We start from the raw sequence: 16,125 nt of genomic DNA on the forward strand, positions 1-16,125 counted from the left end.
CCTCTTCTTTTTGGTTAAAAAGAAAGTTGTAAAATCACTAAGTGAAGGTTTAGAGATAATAGGTCATGTGATGACCTATTACTATAGTCACCAAAAAGCATAGCCGTTAACGTTACCTGTAATCATGCACCACTCTTCTAGCATTCTCTAGTTGTTCGTTGCTTAACAGAATATTCCTGGGGTCTGTCACAGTGAAGAAATGATTGGCTCGTCCAACAAAGGTGCTTTGATCCCATCGAGGTTCCTTGATGTTAATGTTTGCTGGAAGTTCTCCAGACATCGTCCTGGACTCTGCAGAGGGTCAAAAAGACAAGTCTAGTTAAGGCTTACAATGTTCCAACAGGTTTTACAAACTTAGAGTCACATCAGCCTTCAGGCAAAGATTTATGTACACTCCTATTTACAAAAATAACTTGGCTATAACTGGCAGAAGGACCATCTACACCCAAGGCTTACTTTGTCCATAAATCCCACCTGATCTTAACCAAATTTCACTAATTTCCCACATATTTCTCTTTATAAACACATAGTATTTCATCACTCCTTAACTTCTGGAAGCCTAGAAATACTCTAGAAAAAAAAGAAATATAAAAAGTTAAAATTAACATCAGCAGTCACAGGGTCTGAAGTTTGAAACCCCTTTTCTCGAACTACTACTGCACTCTGGTCTATTAAATTTGTTTCTACCAGTAGAAGTGACTAATTATGCAAAAAAGGGTTAAGTAAATGCTAAACATCCTACAGTTAGAACAAAATTCAGATTCAGGCAGGCTTGTTGAGCATATAAGCCACCAATCAAAAATGACAAGTTATGTTCTTCAATCTAATATAGTGGAAAAAGCACAGTGGCACAATCCCATGAATAAGAGTAACACTGTAGCATTTAGTGTAGTTTGTGGCTAAGGACCATTACTATTTTCCCAAAAGTAAATAATTTCTTTCTCTGAGTGATACACACTTATTTTTAAAACTGCACTGTATTATTAAAATGCATGCTTATGGTAGAATTCTGAATAATGTAAGCTTATTGGAGAAAACACAGAAGAAACAAAACCTCTGCTAATTTAGCCACACTGAAATAAACATCTTTAATGTTTTGGTAATTCCCTGCAGGCATTTTTTTATACATATTATCATATAAATAAAAAAATAAAGTTGATATCATACTCTGTATTTTAATTTCCTGATTTTTTTTGTTTTGTGCTTATTTCATGAGCATTTCCCATGGCACTAAATATTCATTTTGGGTATATAACAACACTTTTAATGTTTAAGTTATTTCCAGTTATTCACCATGATAAATCATGTTGTATCCTTGTCTCTGATCTCTTCAAAGCTGGTGATCTCCTTAGGCTTGATCTCTGCATGACATTAGCAGATTGAAGGACTGGATCACCATGAAGGCTTCAAACCATTGCTTTTGTATTCCTGTCTCCCTCCCCTACATTTCTAATACCAGTTCGAATAGCAGCTTTCTTCTCCAGGTGCTTCACAAGTTCTTAGGTACGGTAAGATGCCAGGTGCAGACGCTAGGCACTCTGGTCACCGGGCTTTATCAAACTCTCAATACGTATTACAGCCCACCGGATCAAAAGCGAACGTGTTAGGGCAACAGACGTGAGAAATCTAGTGCGTGTGACATAGCCGGTCAGGAAGAGTGAGAAGGTAAAAATCAGGTCTGCTGTTCATAAAGCCAGCTGACTAGCAAACACGGATGAAGCCAACTGCAAAGTTAATGGGAAACCATACTTCTCCCAAGGTCATGATGCAGCTGTAAAGTGTCATAACACTGTCCTTCTTGGAGTGACCACTGCTTTCTTACCACACCCAGACACCTTGTTTTCTATAATCACAAACTGTTAGAAACTTTGCTATTGGAAATCCAACAGAAAGGATGAAACATTCCACTCTTCACAAAGAAAAGGAGCCTGCTAGTATCCAAAATCTATAAAGACCTCACCAATCGAAAAAGACCTCACCACACCCAAAAAACAAACAATCCAGTGAAGAAATGGGCAAAAGACATGAGTAGACACTTCTTTAAAGACATCAAGGTGGCCACCAGGCACATGAAAAGATGCTCAACGTCACTCCTCACCAGGGAAATACAAATCAAAACCACACTGAGATACCACCTCACACCAGAGTGGCTAAAATGAACAAATCAGGAGACTATACATGCTAGAGAAGATGTGGAGAAACGGGAACCCTCTTGCACTGTTGGTGGGAATGCAAACTGGTGCAGCAGCTCTGGAAAACAGTGTGGAGGTTCCTCAAAAGATTAAAAAATAGCACTGCTAGGAATTTACCCAAGGGATACAGGAGTGCTGATGCATAGGGGCACTTGTACCCCAATGTTTACAGCAGCACTTTCAACAATAGCCAAATTATGGAAAGAGCCTAAATGTCCATCAACTGATGAAAGGATAAAGAAATTGTGGTTTATATACACAACGGAATACTACTTGGCAATGAAAAAGAATGAAATATGGCCTTTTGGAGCAACATGGATGAAACTGGAGAGTGTCACGCTAAGTGAAATAAGTCATACAGAGAAAGACAGATACCATATGTTCTCACTCTTATGTGGATCCTGAGAAACTTAACAGAAGACCATGGGGGTGGGGAAGGGGAAAAAAAAAAGTTAGAGAGGGAGGGAGGCAAACCATAAGAGACTCTTAAAACCTGAGAATAAACTGAGGGTTGATGGGGGTGGGAGGGAGGGGAAAGTGGGTGATGGGCATTGAGGAGGGCACCTGTTGGGATGAGCCCTGGGTGTTGTATGGAAACCGATTTGACAATAAACTTCATATTAAAAAAGAGGAAAGAAAAGAAAAGGAGCCTGGAATCCCAGCCTAGGTGTGCAGTTTATCACAGAGTTTCTGGACACGACATTCCACAATTTTTAACTCTGTAACTTCCAAGGAAAACAGGGCAGTGGGACCACTTCAGGGTCTAGACCTTAACACGCAGCCCTGGTTGAAGCCAATCAAAATACTGTTTCACTGAACTTCATCTAAAGTCCACTGTTCTCCAAGATGCTCTATAAGATTTATCTCCTCCTTTGTTGGTTCCTCTGGTATGTGGTCTCCCTCAATGCAAGAAGCCAACGAACGTGACTTTGTTGACTACAGCTTTGTCCCTGCTGGGTTTTGGCTGACTGGGCTATGGTAAGAGAAAATGTCTTAAATTTCAAACTAGAACACATCAAAGTCAAGGGCTATGTAGTACACATCAAAGAGTTGTGCCACTGTTATGAGAAATGTCTAAATTATGAATTCGAATACATCAAATGTGTTACTTACAAAACATACAAAAAGCAAAACAAAAACTCCAATTCACACCCAGGAGAGCAGTAGCTTCCAGACTTGTCTGCTGAGACACCTTCGTGCCCCGCAGGGAGTGGAGGGGATTCAGCAGGTGGGGCTACAGCAAAGGATGTTGACAAGGAGTGACCAGCATGAGGAAAAGCAGGACAGGGTGGTGTCCTAGAAAACAGGTCAAGTGAATCCCTTGGTAGTCCAGCTGGCCAAAATGAAGAACACCTTGGTAGGTGGTTACTCCCATTTTGGGAATGTGAAGACGGGAGAATACAGCCCCCTGAGGAGCCAGTCTAGGGGGAGGGGAACACTGCAGAACTCTGCACGTTCTAAAAACTCTCAGCAATGGTGGCTGCAAGTAGGGAGAGATGGTACACACACGTTAAGTGTTCCTCCTTAGAGAACGGTTTGTCCCTGCAAAGGCAATTACTATCTCCTATCTAGAGATTCTGACTCAGTAGGCCTAGCAGAAGGCCAGGCATGAGATTTTTTTTTTTTTTTTTTTTTTACATTTATTTGTTTTTGAGAGACAGAGAGACACAGAGCACGAGTTGGGGAGGGGCAGAGAGAGAAGGAGACACAGAATCCGAAGCAGGCTCCAGGCTCTGAGCTGTCAGCACAGAGCCCGATGGATGCAGGGTTCGGACCCATGAACCGTGAGACCATGCTCTGAGCCGAAGTTGGACGCTTAACCGACTGAACCACCCAGGTACCCCTGACCTGCCATTTTTAACTGCACCACACAGATGAGGAGACGGAGGCCCAGAGGCTGCAAATAACTTGCCCGGGTTGTGTGACTGGTGCTGGTGGCTGAAGACAAGCTGGACAGCCCAAAGCAGGACTGCACTCCCGGGCATTGGTCTGCCAGCTCTCTCTACTCTATTCTACTGCTCTCATTTAGCTATTTTTCCCCTCAAAGTACATCAATTAACGCCTGCACAGAACTGGTATCTTTGAGGCCCTCCTTTTTTGTTTAAATACTAACATGTCTACGGACACTATGAAGTTCTGCACTACAAGGACCCTGTGGTGACCCTAGAACACGTGAGCAAGAAGCAAGCTGTGGAGGCCTTCTTTAGGCAAAGGAAAAGGGGAGAGGTGGAAGAAAGGAGCCCCAACATGTCTGGAGTTTCTATTACATGCAAGGAACTGGGCTAGATGCTAGCCTAAGAGTGCCAGCTCCTGCTACACGCCGTGGCAGAAGAGTCTACCTCAGCTCTCCTGACAGCGTGCTCAACGAGGAGGAAAGCAAGATTCTGAGATGCTACTCACAACTAATCCTCACCTACCCAGCAAGGGAGCTAGGAGGCTGATCTTCAGACTCCCGGCCAAGCCCACCAAAACCCCAACCCTGACAGCTTTTAGTGATGGGCCCTGTAAGGACCTGTGGTAGGCAGAATGATGCCCCTCCCCAACATGTGCACGTCTTAGCCGCACGCACGGTCACCTTCTGTGACCAAGGGACTCTGCTGCTGTGACTAAGGCAGGGCTCCTGAGACTGGGAACCACCGGGGCTTACTCAGGTGGGTCTGATACGATCACAAGAGCCCCCACGAGAGAAAGAGGAGGGCAGGTGAGGCAGAGCCGGAAGAACAGATGTGAGACGAGCAGAGACTGGGGTGACGTGAGGCGGTGAGCCAAGGAACATGGGCAGCTTCTGGAAGCTGCAAAAGTCAAAGAGCCTCCAGAAGTAACACAGACTCATTTTAGACCACCGGACTCCAGAACTATCAAATAATGTGCTGGTTTACAAATATTAATTTTGTGGTGGTCTGTTATAGTGGCGAAAGGAAACTAATACAGCACCGTTCTCCCTACTTAGAAAGGATTTCAAACAGCACTGTACATTGGCATAAGAAATACCAATTAGCCTTCATAACCTGTCTCTGCCCCCATGCATTTCAAAAACATGAAGCCTCATCAGGAATGTCATATTAACACGCTTACCAAGACAGCTGGTCTCAAACCAGGTAAATTTTTAATTATTAACTGTGATGCCCATGTTTCAATTAGACAAGCCTTTTTCACACATGAACCTTCAAGCACACTTCCACTTTCTCAACTTTAAACAAATCAACCAGTGTCTAGAATCAGGAGTTCCACTTTCGGGTTTTTTGGTTTTTTTTTTTTTTTCCTTTTCAAAAATGTATTTCCTAGTCCACATTAAAAATCAGTAGGGCCATGGGGCACCTGGGTGGCTCAGTCGGTTAAGCGTCTGACTTCAGCTCAGGCCATGATCTCACAGTCCGTGAGTTCAAGCCCCATGTCAGCTCTGCACGGACAGCTCAGAGCCTGGAGTTTGCTTCAGATCCTGTGTCTCCCTCTCTCTCTGCTCCTCCCCTGCTCATGCTCGGTTTCTCTCTCAAAAATAAAATAAAAACATAAAAAAAAGGGGGGGGGCCAGGAGTGGTCCCGCCACTGCCCTGGGGTACTTGTCTCCCCTCCTGTCCACGCCCGGGCCTGGGTGCTCTGAGTGCAGACCAGACAGCAGCACTTTGTGCACCGAGCCAGGGTGCTGGGGGCTGCAGGCTGAGGGGGCACCGAGGCGCTGCTGGGGACCCCTCTCATCATTACCCCAGGCACGCTGCATTTTGTACCTGGAGCTGGCTAAGGGAGGGGACTGAGACCCATCTGGGTCTCTGATCACGCAGCCATCTCCAGGGTGAATGAGCCAGTGTGGCCTCTGCCACCACGCGGGGGTCTCTGAGGCATGCCCCCTTTCTGCCTGCTTGCTGGGCCATGACTGGGCCTGACCGCTTGGTCAAACCACCACGTCTTGGGTGCCCACTGACTGGCAGATGGCACTGGCCCCCACATACTGGGTACTGACCAGCTGTTTGCGCTGGAGGGTTGGGGGTGCCCCCCTTGGGCACCTCTGTAGGGAGGAAGCTGAGTCCCCAGGGGTGGGAGGAGAAGGAATGAGCTTGGTTTCCTCACAGTCTGGTTCACCCATAAAATGAGCAGTCATCTGAAGGTTTGGGGTTCCTGGGCTAGCTCCCTCACCCTGACTGGCTTGAAACTGGTCCAAGATCAGACACTTTTTTAGAGAGATGTTCTCAAACACAGCTGAGCACATGGTTCTGACAGTTTTTCATGAACAACGGATGCTGACAGTTTTATGACAGATACTCATCAACCAGGAATTTCTGCAGAGAACACCGGAGGAAGTCATCATGATGTACAACCTTGTGATACTGGTGGCAGGAGGAATGATCAAGAAGCCAAAATGGTTCAGAAGAAAGTTTCAGAGAACAAGATGTACATCTCTGGACTGCCAAAGCAGCACGGATAAGGAAAAGTGCAATACCTTAAAGGGATGCCTGCACGGGACGCCGAAGAATGTGTTCAAGAATACGTGAGTTTACCGGCTTTATCACACCTGAATTGAATGAAAGAGTCATCTCGAGAATCACCAGACAGCAGTGGAGAGGATGTCCCCTTCGCACGTCTACCTGAGGCCTACACAGTTACGCAGAACTGCTGAAATACCTTCAGAAATGATGCCACGGAGAGAGAGACAGGACTGTGGAACATCACAGCCACGGAGGCAGTAAGTGAAGACCTCCCCCAGCAGGAACTCAGGAGCCAGTTCCCGGCCACTGTGACAACTGCACATGCCCAACAGCAAAATGTTACGGTTTACACAATACCATCTTGGCACACTTCTGATGTTCAACAGACTCAGCTTGCACGATCTGAAACGATGGAATAGGGGTTGCTGAGGAGGGAAGGAGGCTGTGAAGAGTCCAGAACAGAGATATTACGGGGAAACGGCTGGTGAAGGTGACCTCTTTATATGTTTAAGTAGCTGTAAGGAGCTTCCTGAAGCCTGACCAAATGAGGTATGAACTCTTACTCAACAATCTTTTCCATGAGGGGTGCCTGGCTGGCTCAGTCAGTTGAGCGTCTGACTCTTGACTTCAGCTCAGGTCATGATCCCAGGGGGTTGTGGGATTGAGCCCCGCGTCGGGCTCTGCACTAAGCATAGAGCCTGCTTAAGATTCTCTCTCTCTCTCTCTCTCTCTCTCTTTCTCTCTCTCCTTCTGCTCCTGTCCTCAGCTCATGTGCTCTCTCTCTCTCTTAAAAAATACATACATACAGGGGCACCTGGGTGGCTTAGTCGGTTAAGCATCTGACTCTTGGTTTCGGCTCAGGTCATGATCTCACGGTTTGTGAGTTTGAGCCCCACACCTGACTCTGTGCAGGCAGTGTGGAGCCTGCTTGGGATCTTCCCTCTCTCCCTCTCTCTCTCTCTCTCTCTCTGACTCTTCCCCGCTTGTGCTCTCTTTGTCTCTCTCAAAATAAATAAATTAATTAAATAAGCAATTAAATAATAATTAAAAAAATATACAGACAGACATACTTTATAAGTTTTCTGTGGATGACTGACATCACTTTGCAATTAAAAGAAAGGCAAAGTAGGGGCGCCTGGGTGGCGCAGTCGGTTAAGCGTCCGACTTCAGCCAGGTCACGATCTCGCGGTCCGGGAGTTCGAGCCCCGCGTCGGGCTCTGGGCTGATGGCTCAGAGCCTGGAGCCTGTTTCCGATTCTGGGTCTCCCTCTCTCTCTGCCCCTCCCCCGTTCATGCTCTGTCTCTCTCTGTCCCAAAAATAAATAAACGTTGAAAAAAAAAAATTAAAAAAAAAAAAAGAAAGGCAAAGCTTTATCACTTAGAGACAAAATCACTTGGAATGAACTCAGGATGTGGCTATCTGGCACCATTAATAATTAGAGAATTAGACTGGATTTAAATGACATTTCCAAAGAGATTATTTTACAAGTTATATATGTTGATTCATTAATTAACCCCTGAGAGGGGACAGAAATAATCTCTTAGGAGGAAAACTGTCAGAATTCAAACCCTTGGCTAAGGGTTTGCATAAACATAGTATCGGGGAGCCTCATCAAAATAAATTTCTCCAAGCCTTTTTATTCATTAATTCACAAACAAAATTACTTGATATATTCAGTATCCACTGAAGGCCTCCCTTGTACCCAACACCGGCTTGGTCTTGGGTTTGGAAAGACCCAATACATACTGTGAACAGTAGTTGAAAAACACACACATTTTAATGATCACAACCTAAATTTCCCCCCAAAAACCTGTAGACATCCTTCGTACAAAGAGCTTATTATGTATGGACATCGCCCAACTCTGCCAATAAAGTCTGTAACTGAGTTATCAGATCACAAATCTTGCTGAGTGACTCTGGTATCCCAATCTGTACATAATTCTCAAGAATATCCATTATATGGAGTAAGCCTGCTCTGAAGTACACAATGACTAAGTCACAGAATCCATAAGCTTTTAAAGCCAGAGTGGCATGACAAAGTTCCTCTACTCATAACACAGGACATTATCTATCATAGGCCTGCTGGCAATGTTAATGAACTCCATCTCCTTCCAAGTCATTATTCAAATTACATCACAATCTTCACAAACAATTCTGGGAGGGCATTTCTGTTAGATGTCACACAGTCAGTGCACAGCTATACAAAGGCAAAAACCACCCCCCGGTTCCTAGAACCAGGACCACCTTCTACTACAGATAAGCCTTCACGGCTGCTGAAGTCTGCACCAATTAGGCAACGGTGATCCGTTTGGTTTCCATCCGTTTGGTTGTACTTAACCAACTGTCTCATAACTTGGGATCCCTGAAAGGAAGGTATAGTGGTTAGGAGACTGTGTTTGTGGAGGCAGCAGATCTGAGTTCAAATCCCAGCTCCACCAATGACTCTGCGACCTTGTATGCATTAGCCCACTGTTCCAAGTTTCTGGATCTTTATGGATGAAACTGGGATAATACCTAATAACCACCACTAATATTTAACAACCATCTGTTCTAAGAGCTTTCCTTAGATTACCAACTCTTCTAACCCTCACAACAGTTCAGTTTCCTGAGCTAACTTGCTCAAGTACGTAGGGGTATTGAAACGTTAACCTAAGTCCTCTGGCTCCTCCAGAACCCTGCTCCTGGGAGAAGGGGTTGTAACCAGGATAGCATTTCCCCGGAGATTCCGATTCAGTAGAGCTGTGGATGTGGCCTCAGAAATAGATTTTTAAGAAGTACACTGGGGGAATCCTATGATTAGGTAAGTTTGAGAAACACCATGGGAAGAAGATAAAAATAATAAATAAATAATGACCAAATGCCCTCCCAGTTAAGGGAAGATGCTTACCCTTTTGGAGGGCCAGTGTAGACATTTAGATGACTCCCTGGCCGTTAATACTGGTTGCTGGGTCTGTTCTTTCTGGCTGGTTCCTGATGAGAGTAGCTTCCTGCCCTATGGCCTGGTCCTGCGAGCACTTACCCTGACAGTGTATGGAATCAGAACGGGACTGGACCAAATGCACTGTGGACTAGAGTCCTGATTCTGTCACTTCCTTTGTAGGCATGTCACTGGGTGACTCACTTCACATCTCTGAGCCTCAATATTATCATCTATAGAATGGAGATAAGAGGTGGCTCATAGAGCAAGCTGAGGTACACAAGACAGCTTTAAACCTTTATTAATTGCAAAATGCTAAATAAAGGTAGGAAACATTTCTAACAAGCCAGTTTCCTGTGAGTGGATGTCCTCACTGGCTGAATTCCTGCCCATAAATACAGTCACTGGCAATGGTGGTGGTGATGGGGTTGGGGGAGAAACAGACTGGAGCTTGGCTGCCTGAAGATGATGATCGAAAATGTCTATCAAAAATAACTTCCCTCCAAGATAAACTTCGTTTCAAACTTTTAGCTACATGCCAAGAAAATGCTTAAATATTGGAAAAAAATTTTTTGCCAAAACTTTGCAGGAAACAAGTTAGCAGAGAATATGCTTTTTATCAGGGACTTAGTAACAAAGACCTTCAACCTTGGCTAAAGATTAACAATGGAAATTAAATTATTAAACTGTACCCTTGCTGTTCATTAAAACAACTGCAGTTTGAAAGAGGTAAGAAAGCCTAGGGGCACCTGGGTGGCTCAGTCGGTTGGGCGGCCGACTTCGGCTCAGGTCATGATCTCGCGGTCCGTGAGTTCGAGCCCCGCGTCGGGCTCTGTGCTGACCGCTCAGAGCCTGAAGCCTGTTTCGGATCCTGTGTCTCCCTCTCTCTCTGACCCTCCCCCGTTCATGCTCTGTCTCTCTCTGTCTCAAAAATAAATAAACATTAAAAAAAAAAAAAAAAAAGAAAGCCTAGTTGCCCTGGTTTAGTTAGGGCCTGTGAAACACCCCGTCAAAGTCACTGTCTGGGCGATGTGACTGAGTGCCCACTATGCTAGATGCTAGGCTTTCCGGGATTATTCGATGCCAAACCCTCATTTCTGTTCTCCAAGAAAACGTCCCCAGTTTTGTAGAGTTGCTCAGAAAAATCAAGTTCCACACCCAAGATGGCACAACCTGCAATCCGTGCTTCTGTCTGACTTTCCATCACGTTTCTGACTCCGGGGGGCCCACAGCTGATGTGCCTGCCAGGGGCAATCACCCTAACTCAAGAAGCCTAAACAGCACATTTACTAATTTGTTTGGGCTGGTCGTCCAGGCACAGGGTTCCTTTCTCGAGGGTGTGGCCACACAGGAGACCAAATTACAGACCAGAAAGTTGAATCCTGTGCAAAGAACTAGATTCCTTCAAAGCGCATTTCCACTCATCAATGGCTTCCTGTTGCACACACTCCTCTATTCCAGGGGGCTTTTCTAGAACCGAGGGAAGACATGGAGAATTAACACCTTCTGCCTATCTCCCTGTCAGCACCCTCCTCGCCCCCTACTTCCCACCCCACAATGCAGATCCCACTCTTGGATTAACTTTAAAACATCCCAGTGACAATACAATCATCAGTCATATTCCAGCAGTCAAGATCAACTTTGGGTATGGGTTTCTTAATCAATTTCTTAGGATGGGGTGAGGTTCTCATCCATTTTCTTTCTTTTTTTTTAATGCTATTGGTTTCTACTTGAGATGGTGGCATCGGCCTATACAAATGTTAACATACTATTTTAGACATATTCAGTTGAATATTTTACCACCCACTTTAAAGAATCAAATCATGGGGGCGCCTGGGTGGCTCAGTCGGTTAAGTGTCCGACTTCAGCTCAGGTCGTGATCTCGCGGTCCGTGGGTTCGAGCCCGGGCTCTGTGCTGACAGCTCGGAGCCTGGAGCCCGTTTCGGATTCTGTGTCTCCCTCTCTCTCTGCCCCTTTCCCCGTTCGCGCTCTGTCTCTCTCTGCCTTTCAAAAATGAATAAATGTTAAAAAAATTAAAAAAAAAAGAATCAAATCATGTTATAGATACTGTACCTGAAAATATGTGACAAAGTAACAGTTAACTAAAATGTCAATAACTTTGAACTTTGTATAATTACATACAGGTTTGATACTTACTTTAATTTTTCACTTTCCAGATAAGTCAGCCTTTTTTTTTTTTATTTGATTACTGCTACCGATGTCTTACCTTTAACCTCATACAAAAGGTCGGTTCCACCCATGATTATACTCCAACTAAATACATCTGACCACTGCCTGCATAGGAGGATGGACGTAGATGCCATCCATATTTTTATTCTAAGGCACTGGAGAGCAAAGAAGTTGGACGATGGACCAATTCGTAAGGTCACTGCTGCTCTGGTCGTCCTCTAAGATTTCTGCCCAGAAAGCGAAGAGGGGGAGGGATGTTTCCTCCCTGTTGGCATCTTCCTACATCCATCTGCATGAGATTTCATGAGACTTCTACAGAGCATTAAGAGCATTCTAAATATATGACCACCTCTGAAGTCCAGCCAGACTTTGCTTTGCTATGCAGGTTCCTCTCTGACAACTACACCAGATACTGTCCCTTTTCTGAAGGCCCACGGGGCTTAAAAGCCTGCACCCTCAATCTAACCCTTGAGGGCATACTTAGAGCAATTATACGTAGGGCTAAGACAGGATCTGATAGATCTTCCCTTCCAAACACTGTCATTTTTGCAAGCTGGACACCTGCAGTCCTAGGGAGAAAGGACCTGCTAGAGGCCCCAGAACTTCTTGGTAGAGCCTCCACGCATCTTTTCAAAGAGATCCCCCCCCAATCCTGTATACCTTGTATGTCAAGTCTGACTCCAGCACCGTTAAGAGTCGCAGAGCCTCCTTATTTACCTACATACCCACCTCCCACCTACTGCAATGCCTGGAAGCAGCTCAGCGAACCGGGGATAGACCAAGGAAGAGAAAAGCAAGAGGCACCCAAGTCAAAATCTAGAAGGTGAGGCAGAAGAGAGATTATGAGTTTGAGAGAAGTACAAACAAAATGCAGTGGGGGTTCAGAAGGCAGCTGTCCATGAGGTGGTTAAGTGCTTATGCTCCGAAGTCACTCGGAGGTAGGCGTTGTCATTCAGGCACCCAACGCATCCTCATTGAGGGTCTACCCGGTACAGGAGATTGCTGGATGTAGGTAGGGACAGATAGGTGAGCATGACAAACAGGCCCTGATCACAAGATGAGAGAAGAAAACGAGCAAGTAAACACAGTTAATTCCAACTGGTGACAAATGCAATTGAAGAAAACCCACAGGGGTAACCTAACAAAGAATGGATGCATGAGGGGGCAATTTTAGACAACACAGTCATGGGCAAGTAACACTTAAGCTGAGACGTGGCCTTGCTCTACAGATGGCCAATTGTGCGACCTTGTGCTGGTTACTAAATTAACCTCTCTGAGTACCAGCTTCCTCATCTGGATCACGGACAACACCACCAAGCACCTCACGGGGCTGAAAGAATGTAAAAGTAAATGGACCGAAAGAAATCACTGCACAAGCTTGGCAGATACCGTGGTTGTCATTCCGGGGAGGTTGGAGACCCGTGACACGTGGGAAAGATCAAGAGGGCATGGAGATGCAAGGTGGGGCCAGGACCACTCGCTCCCCTCTTTCCTGCAAGATCGCGAGTTCTAGGGCAGGGGCCGGGTGGTCTCTAACCCGATCAAGGAGCCCTGCTCTGCGCTGGGAGGAGAAACCAAGAGCTAAGAATGTAGGGACATGAGGGTAGTAGGGTCGGTAACACCTGGTCACCGGCAATCACTCGCGCCTGTAGCGCGGTGGCCTGTCCCCGCGGCAGCCATTTTGGGTGTCCTCACCGCGGGGAGTCTGGTCACGCGGCCGAGCACAGCGTGGCAGGGCGCGTGCGGGCGTGGATGGGTGAGCCCCTTCCCGTCCGGGGCAAGACCGCACTCCACCGCCGGGGCTCAGGGGGCCTCGGGGACAGGTCGGGCTGCTGCAGGTGGGGGGCGGCCAGACAGCGGGAGGGCAGGGGTCCCCAAGGTGCCGGGACCCCTGGCCCGGGAGTCCCCGGCACGGCGCGGGGGTTCCCGACCTCCGGCCCGGAGGGGGAGAGGGGTCTCCGCGCAACCCGCCTGCCGGCCCGCGCCCTTCCGCCCCTGCCCGCGCCCCTCCGCCAGGCTCCCCGCGCGCTTCCCACCCACCCCGGCTCGGCCCGACGCCCGCAACTCACCGCTCCCCGCCACCCGCCGCCCGCGCCGCTGGCACTCCCCGCTCAGCGCTGCCCGCGCCGCCACCGGAAGCGATTCTCCCGCCAGGGCGGCCCCGCGCGCCGCCGCCGCCCCGCGCGCGCCCTCGGAGCGCGTCCCCGTGCGGAGCCAGGCGGCCGCGTGGAGCCCCGGACCCGCCCCCGACTCGCCGCGCCGTCCGCCTGGCCTCGCGCTGCGCCCGGCGCGCTCCCTCGTGCCCGCGCTCTCGCTTCTGGCCCCTCCCCGCTCTCGGGCCCCGTGGTGAAGTCCCAACTTGGGCCTCCAGACGGTCGGGGGTCCTCTCTGCTCAGGCCGGTGCCAGCGCTTCCCATTTGGGCTTGCCCAATGGAAATTGGGCAAATCATTTCTTCAAGGCCGACCAGCGTCTGGTATAGAGTTCGCAGCCGCTCATCCAGTCGCTCACCCATTCATTTAAACCCGTGTTCCCCCGAGTGTGGAGTTAGCCACAACTGGTGCCACAAGGCCATTTTAGGTGGTACAGGTGCCACGGTCTGACTTACGTCTTTGAAAAGACTCACTCTGGCTACGGTATGGAGAATAGGCTGCAGGACATGGAGACAGAAAGAGGTCAGTAGGGTGGCTACCCTGGTTAGCCAGGGAAATACGATGGCGGCTTGGACCAGGTTGATACAAGTGAGGCGGTGAGAATTATTGGGTTCTGGGTATATCTTGGGGATAGATGAAATGCAGTATATGGTGAATTACATCATGTTCATGGAGAGGAAGACTCCATTTTTTAAGTCCTAAATTCTTCCCCCAAATAACCTATAAATATAATGCAATCCCAAACAAAATCCTGACAAATCCAGTGGGTATAAGAGTGTGTATGCACAGCTAGATAAGATGACTATAAAATGTATAGGGAAAAACAAAGAACCAGAAATAGCCAAAACAATTTTGAAGAAAAAGAGGAGGGGGGAGTGATTCATGCTATAAATACAGAGAGGTAGTATGTTTGTGCAACAAATAGCTTAGTGCAGCCAAACAGCAATACCTTACATGGACCCTGCACGTACAGAAATGTGCTCTGAGCTGGCATCCCAAGTGAGGGGCGTAGGTTAAATATTCACTAAATAATACTGGGGCAATTGAATCTTTACTTGTACCATACACAAAACTCAGCTCCAGGTGGATTAAAGACCCAAGTATGAGAAACAAAGCTCTCAAGTTTCTAGCAGACAATAGAGGAGGGTATGTTTATGACCCTGGGAGAAGGAGTCATTCTTAAGTAAACACAAAAAGTACAAAATAGAAAGGCAAGATTGAAAAGTTAAACCTTATTAAAAGTCAAAAATTCATGCTCACCAACGATACCATAAAAAGTGAAAAGTTCACAGACTGGGAGGAAATATTTTCAATGCATGGATATGGTAAAGAATACCTACCCAGAAAATATTTTTAAAAAATTTACAAACTAATAAGAAGAAACCACCCAATGGAAAGACATACAAAAATCATGGCTATGCAACTCACAGAGAAGAAAAAAGAAATCGTCCCGATGCATAAGTAAAGATTTTCAAGCTGGTCAGTAATTTATTTGGATACTCAGTACGGGTTTCACAAAATTTTTGGTAGCACTCCTTATCCTCAGAATTCCTACGAATGTTGAAGCAGTTTATGTTCCTTACCAAACCCTGTGCAAGTGTTTGGCTCAAAAAGATGGAAAAAAAAAAAAAAAAAAGAAAGAAAAGAAATCGTTCCTTCACAGGGCTTATTGGCAAGGAGATAGAGATGTAAACAAATAATTACAAGAAATGATTACAATTCAATATAAGAATTGCAACAGTATAATGCGGGCTGTATAGCTAAGTGCTGAGAGCTTGGAGGAGGGACTGACTAGCTTGCCTGCAGAATGGGGTTGCAAGAGAGGTAGAGTAGATACAGAGCGTATCAGTTATCTGTTGCCACAGTGATGTTCCAGCACAGCCACGAAATCTCAGGAGTATACAACAATGAACATTTATTTTTGTGCCTGAGCCTATGTTGACTGGAAGTTGTGCTGATAGGGGCTGGGCTCAGCAAAGCTTACTCATGTCTGGTCAGCTGTGGGCTGTCAGTGGCTTTGTGGATCTTAGCAGGGCTCTTTTACATGTCTGGGGACTCAGCTGGGACAATTGGACCGACAAGGGGGTGGAGGGACAGAGATAGATATAGAAGAAGGAAACTCAGTGCTTCTTGAGGCGAAGGCTTAGGAGTGACACATCTTCAGGATGCCTGGGTGGCTCGATAGGTTAAGAGTCTGACTCTTGATTTTGGCTCAGGTCGTATCATAGTTCATGAGTTCGAGCCCCGTATTAGG

The 16,125-nt window shown here is 46.7% G+C and overlaps 1 protein-coding gene across 5 annotated transcripts in view; it reads right to left on the reverse strand.

The window, feature by feature from the left end:
* Nucleotides 1-13,963, reverse strand: part of SFXN1 (sideroflexin 1) — a 41,368-nt gene extending 27,405 nt beyond the window's left edge. For 2 of the 5 annotated variants that reach the window (XM_045500964.1, XM_045500973.1), the window contains exons 1-2: nt 9,501-9,758; nt 117-291 (exon numbers count right to left, since the gene is read on the reverse strand). In XM_045500964.1, coding sequence (XP_045356920.1) covers nt 117-291; nt 9,501-9,525 — 200 coding nt within the window. In that variant the 5' untranslated portion in view covers nt 9,526-9,758. Of the gene's footprint in view, nt 1-116; nt 292-9,500; nt 9,759-12,437; nt 12,537-13,789 lie in introns of those variants that run through there. The other 3 variants (XM_045500965.1, XM_045500967.1, XM_045500970.1) reach the window with 3 other exon arrangements.
* Nucleotides 13,964-16,125: the final 2,162 nt, after the last annotated feature.

The sequence above is a fragment of the Leopardus geoffroyi genome, chromosome A1, assembly GCF_018350155.1.
Source record: "Leopardus geoffroyi isolate Oge1 chromosome A1, O.geoffroyi_Oge1_pat1.0, whole genome shotgun sequence".
Classification (NCBI taxonomy): Eukaryota; Metazoa; Chordata; class Mammalia; order Carnivora; family Felidae; genus Leopardus; species Leopardus geoffroyi.